Here is a 13,289-nt window from a genome sequence, read left to right on the forward strand (position 1 = left end):
TATGTTCATGTTACATACAGACACATTTCCTCACTATATTTTACTTTTTTAAAATAAGTTTTGACTCGGTAAATATTTTGCTGAAGTGCATTAAGTTTTCGAAGTCTCTGATGAATAAATGAAGCAAGTACAACAGTTTATCATTCCTACACAAGGTGACAGAATTGAAACTCTCATCTTACCAAGTATCATTCTTTCAGAATAAAAAATTGGCCATTCAAATTTAAAATGCTATGGAACACCAAGTGCCATTCTTAAAAGTGTTTCAAAGCATTTTTAGAACTGCTGGGCAGTGCAAAGTTGACTGATTATATACTGATGCTAGTTGTTTGGGGTATATGCTTGTCAGTGTGTATATTCGGAGGGAACACAGTTCCTATGTCCCTCATCTTGGCTTTATCCAATCAGTAGCCAGAATGATATATGAGCTCAGTTAATCTGAACTGCCTAGGACAGTGAAACTTGTACAATATATTCTTGTTCAAAATGCACTCATCTAATTTCTAATTCTGATGATTTCACAAATATATATATGGTGATAAGTAATATGTGATGATTAAAACTTCATGCAACTTATTATTGGTATTACTTTCCCCAGAGTGTCTGTAAGCAACCTACAGAAGCTTGTGCTTCCAGTATATCTGTTGGGTCCTATACACAAGCAAAGAATAGAACAAACGAACATGGAGAAGGTAAGAATGACAAAAAATGCAAAAGACATTGGTGAGCGTATTGCTTTAAAGCAAGAGCACTAAAATATTGTAATTGTTCCAAGAGTGTATGTATTATCTAGTAAGGAAAAAGAAATATAATGAGTCATATTGTATTAGGTTTCTGTCACAGGTTAAACTGGGGATATTGCTAAAAAAATCTGAATTATGAGTTGCATTTTGAGACATGCTTCAATCAAAGTAAAATAGAAATGAAAGAGAAGAAGAGGATATGAACACTGAGACAGGCATTAATTACAGGGAGTCAATGAAGGAAGAGGTAGCAGTTGTACTCAGTGGAAGGAAGGACCCTCAGTTACATAAGAGGGGGGGAAAGAGCAGCATTTTCAAAATTTGGGAAGCATTTTTGAGTTTCCAGGTCCAAAGCTGAATGAAGTGTAAAGTAAAAATTTTCCAACATTCCTGACTTAGTCACAGTTGGAATGGAATAAAATTGAGGAGTGAAGAAGGAATTCCCACATTGTCAAGTTTGTTTATCACAAAAGATTCTTCATGTATAAAATCTAATGACACCAAATGTGTTGCTACTCTGTACAAAAAATGTATAGGGTAGAAACACCAATTAGGAAAGTGGAAAGAAATAGAAATGGTTACAGAGTGGTCCCCAAATTCACAGATATCTAAAACTAAATTTGGAAAGATAATAGCTTGACTGAACTTTCATTTGAGGGTAACATCCTAGGGAGAAACCCAGAGCTACATTCTAGTTAAGGTAGAGGCAATGGATTCCAACAAAATTTATACTAGATCTCTCAAACTATAATGAATCATCTGTTGAGGCCATGATCAGAAGCTCATTGTGACTCAGAAGTTCTTTCCTTCTACATTTCCTATAGATTCTAAGGTGATTGCAATGATCCTGGTATGCCCACAGCATTTTTTGTAGCCAGGCAAAGAATGTCCCTGTGGGACAAAAAAAAAAAAAAAACAAAAAACAAAAACAAAACAAAAAAAAAAAAAAAAACGCTAGTAGACCCTACAAACCAAGATAGAAGAAGATCAACTGCCAGAATAAATGTTGCAATAATTATGTGCATATTTCTTAGGTAGTGGGGATAACACAAAAGACAAAAATTTAAAAATTACATTTCTAACATAAAATTGCTACATTGCCAGGAAGGAAGGAGTTTGAATAACCCATACAAAAAAACAGAAAATGGAAATAAAATAGTCTCCTGCTCTAGAGGGTTTTATGAAAAACTAGGAGAGAGGCAAAATGAGGAAGAAAATAAAGAAGTCAGCAAGGAAATTTTAGAGGGGAAAATGATAAAATGCAATTCAGCATTTTTCAGTGTGCCTGCCTTCAAACCAAAAGTGGGATGATTCCTGGTCCCCAGGTGATTGAAACAAGTAGGGACTGGAAAAATCAGGGCAACCTGCTGTACAAATCTGTCCTGCACACCCACCAGGCCCCACCATGTGTGTGGCATCCTAAGAGTGATTTAGATCAGTGACCAAGTGTTTTTGAAAATTTGTTTTTTTCAAAGATAGTTTTATTTTTGATTATTATTATTATTATTATTATTATCATTATTATTATTATTATTTTGGTTCTTTGGAATGAAACCATGTCCCTTTGTGCTACAGGAATACATTCCACTCCTGTGCTAAATTCTGATAACTAATTTTTGGATCGGCCAGCACACTCAAAAAAATATGTGAAATCATGACTGTATGTGTTATGGCAGACTCATTTTTAAACTAGAATTCCTTATGGAATTTATTCCTCAAATACTAAGAGTGTTACTAATGTGTTTATGTGACAGTCTTTTGAGTCCTGTCAATTCTGCCTGCTTTCAGATCACAGATTGCTGTGGATGACCATATCTAAATTCTTTATGCTTTCTCATATTTTTTAAGATGCAGGACCTGTATCTTCGTACACGGGTGAAAAGGGTAACCCGATATCCACTAAAACAGAGGAAGCAGGATTAGAAGATGTGCCACAGTCCCAGATGGGTATGAAAAAACAATCATGTTCATATTAGCTGTTATTCTAAATGCATATATCTGATCCTATTAGTTCAGAAAAAAAATAACTGATAAGAAATAAAGTATACCTTGCCCTGGATCTTGAGGTACAGGATACTTAGGTATAATAAAATGGATTAAACAATTCATAGGTCACTTGACATATGTGCTGCCATCTGACTACTTCAGCTTTGACATTGAAATTCTCCGTATTCGTCTTTCTTTCTCTGAATACAGATCTCTGTGGTCTCCAGCATTCTGCGTCTTCACATTTGTATATGTACCCTTGCCGAATTATTTATAATGATCACAAAGGTGTTCTTACCTTTTGAAACTCAACTGCAAGACTTATTTACTAAAGATATATTGTCAATATTCATTTAGAACATTTCAGTCTTGTGATCAACAAAAATCCCCAAACTTAAAACTCCAAAGCTAATGTAATCTTTATCAATGCTAATAAAAATAGTTATCATTGGACTGAGCTCTGTACTCACTTAGTAGGAATATGAGTGTGTTTTCTTTTTATGTTCAGATTTTATTGATTATGTATTTCATTTGCTTTTCAGTATCTAAAGACGTACATGCTTTATACAAGGTAAATCATCTTCTATGTTTGTGTTATATTATTAAATGCATGCTGTATGCACTGTAAAATATTTACGTATTATCTTGTCTCCAAGCACATGAAGCCTACCATTAAAAGCAAAGATACAGCTCTCAAAAAACAAAAATGGTGGAAGCAAAAAATAAAACGGAAATCAGGTAACTTTTGCAGTACAACTTCTATAAAACTACCTATGATTAAACCTTGGAAATGATAGCAAACTTTTCACTCCTGATATATCCATTTGTGCCATGTGTTGGGAGGATTTGCCCCATCAGGTCTGTGTTGGTGGTGCATCCACATTTCAAAATATTTCTGTAAATCTATGAGGAAAAGATGTTTTAAAATAACCTATATCCTAGGTGTTTCTACAATTAAACTTCCCAAATCGGAGTCATGACACTTGTCAGTTGGATTGTGAGGCTGATTTTTCTTCCCAACCCAATTTTAAAAGTAGGTCCAGGGGAGCAGGATTGAAATCCAGAATCCTGAGATGATGAGGACTTGTATTTTTCTTGAAGCCAAGATGTCAAGGCCGGTCTGTGAAATACAAGAAAATCTAATTTAAAAGACAATGTGCACTCTACCCTGACATCTAGTGTATCAACCAAATGCATCAAACTTGTTTTTATGCTAATTAGGTACTGACTTTGACAACTCTTGTGGTCAGTTTGAGGCAAGAAATAATAAAAGGAATGATCATATATACTTTAGTTTATCCCTTGCTTCTAAAGTGAACATTTGCTGGTGAACACTCTTTCCTGAAATTTTATCTCAGAGTAATCAATCCATAAATTCTTCCACATCCCAATGGAGTCTTTGCTCATTATTCTTTGACTTGTTGTTTGTCTGTTACCTCTGTATGGTAAAAACAGAACCCAGATCCTTTTGAAGACATTCCTTCATTCAGTCCTGCATCAACCCCATAGTGCACTTTTGCATTTTCTTTATTCATCTCCATTCATGATCATGCCCCTCAAGCTCATGTGCCCACAGATTTGAGATAGTTCCAGCTATATATGGATACATGGCCTAGATGAAAGTGTTAGCTCTGTGTATGTCCAACCATCTCAACATTTCGAGGCATCTTTCACAATGCAAATTCTTCCTAACTGTATGTTTAGCCCGTTTCTACCTGCATGATCTTCTGGCAGTTTTCACCAATCCCTGTATCATCAGACATATACCGTCCCCCTTAACCCTTGTCTCTATGTCATGCTATAGCCTTCCACATTTTCACCATTCTCTGCCTCTGGCTGATGGCCTCACTCCTCGAGTCTCCGTTCATCCCTACCTCGAGAAAAGACACCATCCACGCCAAGTGTTATTGCCTCAGGCACTTACCTGACACTCAATTATGGGGTGTTCAAACCTGTGTGTTTTAAGAACATCTCCTGTAGTCCAGGACCTAGTGAACTAGACAGAGAATGAATAACTTACAGGCCAACTGATTTTTACTCAGTACAATTGCGGGTCAAGATCTGAGATAGCTAACGCCAGAGAAGCAAAAACAGTTTATGTCAGGAATAATAGGCACCATGAGTAATGCTTCCAAAAACAGAGTGAATCCTAACAGAAGAAATGCAGGTAAAGGAAAGGAAAGGAATATGTGGTTCACTGTCAAAGGTATCACAGTGATCGTATATACACATACTTTTTTGTTGACACCAAAGTTACATGCAGTGGTTCATTAAAAATTACTATTAGGAAAAAGACATAGTAAACAGTGTGAAGTGTCTTCTTTCCATTGTAATTTTAGCATTTTTTTCTTCAAAATATCATTTTTCTTTGAGTGGTTGAATCTTTGAGATATCATGTGCATTGAATATGGTGAACTCTTGTTTTGTTGAAGCATTAGATTAGTAAAAATCCCTGCTAAATCACTCAATACACCCTGGGTGAAGAGGGACTCATCTGTAATTTCAGCTTAGTTAGAGACTGAGGCAGGCTGATGTCAGGTTCCCAGTGAGCCAGGGAATATTCAGACACTCTGTCTTCAAAAATAAATAAATAAATAAAAATAAAGGCCTTTTATTTGAAGTAAGTACTTGCGTTCTTGCCAAGGATACACATGGCTCTGGGTACAGCCACCAAGCTGACACAAGAATCCAAAAATTTCCAACAGCATAAACATTCACCTAAAATTAAACTTACCTAAAAACGTATCATTATGAAAATCAAATTGTATGATTATTACAATTATGTTTTAGTTGGCTAGATTTTCACTCAGTCTAACTCTTTTAAGTAGTTTAAGAAAGTACATCTATGCATTTATCCCCAGATTCACATTGCCATATGTCATCAGAGGAATTGAAGGAGGGGGTTGATGGCATGGATAAAAGCCATGGACAGGTAAGTAAATGTGTCAATTTAAATTCATGGTCTATTTCTCTTCTTTGATGGGAAGGAAGATTATGCCAAACAAAATGACATCACACAATACATACTTAGAAATCAAGGTCATAATTTAATATTTAAGTCTAAAAATGTAACACAACATGAACATGAAAATAGCTTTAGAAATCACATGATTTTAAACAGAAGCTTAAAAGTAACCTTCATCTTAGTAATGTGGGGAGATTTTTTTGAGTATTGTTTCAATTTTCTTCTGTGTGACCTCCTCACGTAATGAGGATTAAATCTAAGCCTCGGAAATATCCAGTTGAAAGTTGAAGAGTATATAATTGAAATGGCCAGTGAACACATTCATGTTAAAGATCATCATTCCCAAAGGCTCAAAATTTTAGTTTCCCATTACCAGTAATCCATGATGGTATTAAAGACTCCAGTCTCCCTACACACTCCAGTATGTAGGCTGAGGCAGGAAATAGACTTAAAGGAGAAACCAAACAGCCTATTATAGAATCAGGTCCTTTCAGGATGTATCCATCAATCCTGTTTGAGTACGAACAAAAACTTTTAGTTCCTTTACTTTTCATGCAAGAAATCAAGAAAATTACTAAACATTTTTATTCCACCTCTGAAGTGGACATTAATAAAAAGAACTTGGATGCAGTTACTGGGAAGTTGCAAAATTTTTGTGGTATCATAATGCCCTATATTTTAGGAGGAGAATTTGCAAGCATTTTAGTTCAGCTGTTATGTATGTGTGCTTTTAGTGTACAGATTTTTCTTTGGGATGTGTTTGGGTCAGGCCATCATGTTCAGAATCAAATTCCCAAATGAACATATTTAACATAAAATATTTACTCACCAGTATCTCATCAAGGAGAAAGATGACCCTCTAGGAACAATCATAGCTTAAAGCAAAACATGCATATAAACAAACTGTATATTTAATGTGGTTTCTATAATACTTAATAATTAATCGAAGTTCAAAGGAAATAAGAATACTCGTAAGACTCGAAAAAAGTGATTAGTGACAATAAAATTATCATGATAAATTTTAAAAAGAACAGATAATGAAAGTGGTTATAGTAAGCAGAGATTGAAGAGGAAATCAGGATGAAATTCAATATTAATGACAATAGGAAAGAATATAAAATAAGAATAAAAATGTAATAAAGGAAATAAAATGAAAACTGAAAAAAAAATCTTAGAAAATCATATATATTGTGAAAAAAAAAGGCACAAACAAACTCATGAAAATCTTCACAATCCCCTTAAACTAATATAACTGAAATGGAGACACTTCTGTCCAGGATTTCTAATTTTGGAAAGCTAAAGCTTTTTATGGTTTGGAGGATGCAAATATTGTCCATCAGTTTCTTTATCTGCTCTAGCTCAAAAAGGCCTTCCCTGACATTGGTGTGATCAAGTGGATCTCCTCTGCTCCTTGCTCCCCAACTCCTCCCAGATAATGCTGAGGGAACTTTGAAAGTTACAAAGGAAATTACTCTCAGTATTTGATTTTGTACTCAGAGAGATGGGTCTATGGATGTAGAAATTGCCTGATAAACCCAGTAATCCATGAAGGCTGGGGACTAATCTGTAATGCAGACCCCAATTATGGAATTTCTTACACAGTGGTCTTTTTTTTTAAGAGAGAGAGAGAGAGAGAGAGAGAAAGAGAGAGAGAGACAAGAGAGAGAGGGAGAATTTTTTAAATATTTATTTGTTAGTTTTCGGTGGACACAACATCTTTGTTTGTATGTGGTGCTGAGGATCGAACAGGGCCCGCACGCATTCCAGGCGAGCGCGCACCGCTTGAGCCACATCCCCAGCCCAACTCAGTGGTCTTGTACTGTGCATGATTCCAAGTCACTGAGGCCTTTTCCTATAATCTCTTGGAGCATGGGAGACATGGTCTGGTTTCAGAATCTGTGACTTCTTCTGAGAACTCAGTGAAAATACCATTCTACCTGATCTTGCCCCAGCACTTATGGGATCTTCTGTCCCTTGAATTCTCAACTAGCAGTTGTTGCTCACGTTCATTACTCCCAAAGCACCAGTTTGAAAGAGACAGTACCGCTGTGAACCTCTACTCTACAGAACGTCCACAGCAGCAACACACCTCTTCCTGATGAGAGCTTTCAGCACATGCCTGTCACTCACTATCCTGAGCCCATATGATGAGTAACCAACTAAAGTTGTGGGAGGATACCTGGCGACTGAATCATGGAGGTGTAAGGGATGCAGTGTTTCGTGATGAGACACCACTGAGAGCCCATGTACTCAGGGCAATATTGTAATTCTTAAGAGGGTGCCTTTGACTGCCTGTGTAATGTTAATAGGGGTGTAGGTATTCTAAATTATTCTCAGTAGAGTGGGTTGACCATGCCTAGTATTCATTTCATGTTTATGGTACTGCAGGCTGCCCTTTGTCTATCAGATTTAGCCTTGGCCCTTGCTGTCACAGAGCTGCAAGCACCATATGATGCATGACAGTGCCATGAACTACTATTCTTAACATAGACTACAGGTGCCAGCTCTCTCAGCAGCTCTATGTCTGGGTTTCTCTCCTGCTCCCGCCTTGATTATGGTTATGGGTACCTCCAAACCACATTTTTATGCCAAATTCAGTCTTTGAAAAGTTAGGAAAAAACTGGGTAATATTTTTCGGATATCCCAGAAAGAAAGTCGCGATAAAGTAACAGGAGTGGAGAGGCTCCTAAACACACGCTCAGATTCTGCCTGGAAGGTTTGGATTACATCAAATATTCCTTGACATTGCGGGGAAAATGAAGTCTTTCCTTTGCTGAAAAGGTTCTATTTGGCCTTAGAATAATAAGTTTCCTACTTGTTTGCTTTAAAATATCATCCTTGTATAAACTTAAGGGATTTTGATGTTACAGGTTTTATATTTTAGAAATTTTTAGGGCAGTGTTTTTATATGCTATATGAGGACTCATTTTGACATGATGGTGTATCATGAAAAACTAGTTTGCTCAAATTCAGTGCCAAGTTTCTAGGTGTTTATTTATCCATTTTTTGTGTTAAGGTGCATCTGGGCTCATTTCATATCTTTCTAATTGTGATAGAAACCACTGTAAACATTGAAGTTCCAGTGTCTCATGTGTATACAGAATCATTGTAAATTGGGTATAAGAACAAGGATTGGGAACCCTGGGCACAGGATGTTCATATTCCTTATCTTCTGATGACTCTCCATACTGCTTTTCAGATGGGAAGTCCTGATTTTCAGTCCCACAGTGTACGGTTGTACATTTTTACCCACATCCTCTCCAGCACTTATTATTTAAAGTCTTGATGAATGCCTCTCTGGATGGCATGAGCTGAAATATCAATGGAGTTTGGGAGGGTATTTCCCTGAATGCTAGATGTATTTTATGTATTTATAATGAACTTGTGTTTGTGGTTTTGAGAACATCTATCTCTTGCTTTTCTCCATTTCCTAATTGGATGGGTGAGATTCTCCTCAGCTCACCAGTCAGCATATTCCTCTCTCATAGCAAGCTAGTTTTCCCTACTGCGGCTTTACACTATTTCTTCCACGAATGCATTTCCTCTTTGAGTATCTCATATTTCTGGTTTCATCTGGTCACAGGCTCTCCATTGTGTCACTCCTGTGATTTCCCACAGCCTGTCTTTTTCTTCAAGCAGCTATGCACCAGTTCAAATGACTCCCACCTCTGCAAATAGTCAGCTTTTCAGAGATGGGAGTCACCTTTCTCTTTTGAAATACCTCTTAGTTTCTTCTCCAATGAAAGTGTTGCATACTTTACCCAAGTGTGTGTGCTGTTATGTTCATGTTACATACAGACACATTTCCTCACTATATTTTACTTTTTTAAAATAAGTTTTGACTCGGTAAATATTTTGCTGAAGTGCATTAAGTTTTCGAAGTCTCTGATGAATAAATGAAGCAAGTACAACAGTTTATCATTCCTACACAAGGTGACAGAATTGAAACTCTCATCTTACCAAGTATCATTCTTTCAGAATAAAAAATTGGCCATTCAAATTTAAAATGCTATGGAACACCAAGTGCCATTCTTAAAAGTGTTTCAAAGCATTTTTAGAACTGCTGGGCAGTGCAAAGTTGACTGATTATATACTGATGCTAGTTGTTTGGGGTATATGCTTGTCAGTGTGTATATTCGGAGGGAACACAGTTCCTATGTCCCTCATCTTGGCTTTATCCAATCAGTAGCCAGAATGATATATGAGCTCAGTTAATCTGAACTGCCTAGGACAGTGAAACTTGTACAATATATTCTTGTTCAAAATGCACTCATCTAATTTCTAATTCTGATGATTTCACAAATATATATATGGTGATAAGTAATATGTGATGATTAAAACTTCATGCAACTTATTATTGGTATTACTTTCCCCAGAGTGTCTGTAAGCAACCTACAGAAGCTTGTGCTTCCAGTATATCTGTTGGGTCCTATACACAAGCAAAGAATAGAACAAACGAACATGGAGAAGGTAAGAATGACAAAAAATGCAAAAGACATTGGTGAGCGTATTGCTTTAAAGCAAGAGCACTAAAATATTGTAATTGTTCCAAGAGTGTATGTATTATCTAGTAAGGAAAAAGAAATATAATGAGTCATATTGTATTAGGTTTCTGTCACAGGTTAAACTGGGGATATTGCTAAAAAAATCTGAATTATGAGTTGCATTTTGAGACATGCTTCAATCAAAGTAAAATAGAAATGAAAGAGAAGAAGAGGATATGAACACTGAGACAGGCATTAATTACAGGGAGTCAATGAAGGAAGAGGTAGCAGTTGTACTCAGTGGAAGGAAGGACCCTCAGTTACATAAGAGGGGGGGAAAGAGCAGCATTTTCAAAATTTGGGAAGCATTTTTGAGTTTCCAGGTCCAAAGCTGAATGAAGTGTAAAGTAAAAATTTTCCAACATTCCTGACTTAGTCACAGTTGGAATGGAATAAAATTGAGGAGTGAAGAAGGAATTCCCACATTGTCAAGTTTGTTTATCACAAAAGATTCTTCATGTATAAAATCTAATGACACCAAATGTGTTGCTACTCTGTACAAAAAAATGTATAGGGTAGAAACACCAATTAGGAAAGTGGAAAGAAATAGAAATGGTTACAGAGTGGTCCCCAAATTCACAGATATCTAAAACTAAATTTGGAAAGATAATAGCTTGACTGAACTTTCATTTGAGGGTAACATCCTAGGGAGAAACCCAGAGCTACATTCTAGTTAAGGTAGAGGCAATGGATTCCAACAAAATTTATACTAGATCTCTCAAACTATAATGAATCATCTGTTGAGGCCATGATCAGAAGCTCATTGTGACTCAGAAGTTCTTTCCTTCTACATTTCCTATAGATTCTAAGGTGATTGCAATGATCCTGGTATGCCCACAGCATTTTTTGTAGCCAGGCAAAGAATATCCCTGTGGGACAAAAAAAAAAAAAAAACAAAAACAAAAACAAAACAAAAAAAAAAAAAAAAACGCTAGTAGACCCTACAAACCAAATAGAAGAAGATCAACTGCCAGAATAAATGTTGCAATAATTATGTGCATATTTCTTAGGTAGTGGGGATAACACAAAAGACAAAAATTTAAAAATTACATTTCTAACATAAAATTGCTACATTGCCAGGAAGGAAGGAGTTTGAATAACCCATACAAAAAAACAGAAAATGGAAATAAAATAGTCTCCTGCTCTAGAGGGTTTTATGAAAAACTAGGAGAGAGGCAAAATGAGGAAGAAAATAAAGAAGTCAGCAAGGAAATTTTAGAGGGGAAAATGATAAAATGCAATTCAGCATTTTTCAGTGTGCCTGCCTTCAAACCAAAAGTGGGATGATTCCTGGTCCCCAGGTGATTGAAACAAGTAGGGACTGGAAAAATCAGGGCAACCTGCTGTACAAATCTGTCCTGCACACCCACCAGGCCCCACCATGTGTGTGGCATCCTAAGAGTGATTTAGATCAGTGACCAAGTGTTTTTGAAAATTTGTTTTTTTCAAAGATAGTTTTATTTTTGATTATTATTATTATTATTATTATTATCATTATTATTATTATTATTTTGGTTCTTTGGAATGAAACCATGTCCCTTTGTGCTACAGGAATACATTCCACTCCTGTGCTAAATTCTGATAACTAATTTTTGGATCGGCCAGCACACTCAAAAAAATATGTGAAATCATGACTGTATGTGTTATGGCAGACTCATTTTTAAACTAGAATTCCTTATGGAATTTATTCCTCAAATACTAAGAGTGTTACTAATGTGTTTATGTGACAGTCTTTTGAGTCCTGTCAATTCTGCCTGCTTTCAGATCACAGATTGCTGTGGATGACCATATCTAAATTCTTTATGCTTTCTCATATTTTTTAAGATGCAGGACCTGTATCTTCGTACACGGGTGAAAAGGGTAACCCGATATCCACTAAAACAGAGGAAGCAGGATTAGAAGATGTGCCACAGTCCCAGATGGGTATGAAAAAACAATCATGTTCATATTAGCTGTTATTCTAAATGCATATATCTGATCCTATTAGTTCAGAAAAAAAATAACTGATAAGAAATAAAGTATACCTTGCCCTGGATCTTGAGGTACAGGATACTTAGGTATAATAAAATGGATTAAACAATTCATAGGTCACTTGACATATGTGCTGCCATCTGACTACTTCAGCTTTGACATTGAAATTCTCCGTATTCGTCTTTCTTTCTCTGAATACAGATCTCTGTGGTCTCCAGCATTCTGCGTCTTCACATTTGTATATGTACCCTTGCCGAATTATTTATAATGATCACAAAGGTGTTCTTACCTTTTGAAACTCAACTGCAAGACTTATTTACTAAAGATATATTGTCAATATTCATTTAGAACATTTCAGTCTTGTGATCAACAAAAATCCCCAAACTTAAAACTCCAAAGCTAATGTAATCTTTATCAATGCTAATAAAAATAGTTATCATTGGACTGAGCTCTGTACTCACTTAGTAGGAATATGAGTGTGTTTTCTTTTTATGTTCAGATTTTATTGATTATGTATTTCATTTGCTTTTCAGTATCTAAAGACGTACATGCTTTATACAAGGTAAATCATCTTCTATGTTTGTGTTATATTATTAAATGCATGCTGTATGCACTGTAAAATATTTACGTATTATCTTGTCTCCAAGCACATGAAGCCTACCATTAAAAGCAAAGATACAGCTCTCAAAAAACAAAAATGGTGGAAGCAAAAAATAAAACGGAAATCAGGTAACTTTTGCAGTACAACTTCTATAAAACTACCTATGATTAAACCTTGGAAATGATAGCAAACTTTTCACTCCTGATATATCCATTTGTGCCATGTGTTGGGAGGATTTGCCCCATCAGGTCTGTGTTGGTGGTGCATCCACATTTCAAAATATTTCTGTAAATCTATGAGGAAAAGATGTTTTAAAATAACCTATATCCTAGGTGTTTCTACAATTAAACTTCCCAAATCGGAGTCATGACACTTGTCAGTTGGATTGTGAGGCTGATTTTTCTTCCCAACCCAATTTTAAAAGTAGGTCCAGGGGAGCAGGATTGAAATCCAGAATCCTGAGATGATGAGGACTTGTA

General features: G+C 36.0%; 1 protein-coding gene across 1 annotated transcript in view; it reads left to right on the plus strand.

Moving 5' to 3' along the window:
• The window catches only part of LOC139705838 (titin homolog), a 128,834-nt gene that overhangs the window by 69,346 nt on the left and 46,199 nt on the right, over positions 1 to 13,289 (plus strand). The window contains exons 33-41 of the mRNA XM_071612740.1: positions 599 to 692; positions 2,592 to 2,690; positions 3,272 to 3,300; positions 3,386 to 3,467; positions 5,591 to 5,661; positions 10,071 to 10,164; positions 12,063 to 12,161; positions 12,743 to 12,771; positions 12,857 to 12,938. Coding sequence (XP_071468841.1) covers positions 599 to 692; positions 2,592 to 2,690; positions 3,272 to 3,300; positions 3,386 to 3,467; positions 5,591 to 5,661; positions 10,071 to 10,164; positions 12,063 to 12,161; positions 12,743 to 12,771; positions 12,857 to 12,938 — 679 coding nt within the window. The remainder of the gene's footprint in view (positions 1 to 598; positions 693 to 2,591; positions 2,691 to 3,271; positions 3,301 to 3,385; positions 3,468 to 5,590; positions 5,662 to 10,070; positions 10,165 to 12,062; positions 12,162 to 12,742; positions 12,772 to 12,856; positions 12,939 to 13,289) is intronic.

The sequence above is a fragment of the Marmota flaviventris genome, chromosome 5 (assembly GCF_047511675.1).
Source record: "Marmota flaviventris isolate mMarFla1 chromosome 5, mMarFla1.hap1, whole genome shotgun sequence".
Lineage (NCBI taxonomy): Eukaryota > Metazoa > Chordata > Mammalia > Rodentia > Sciuridae > Marmota > Marmota flaviventris.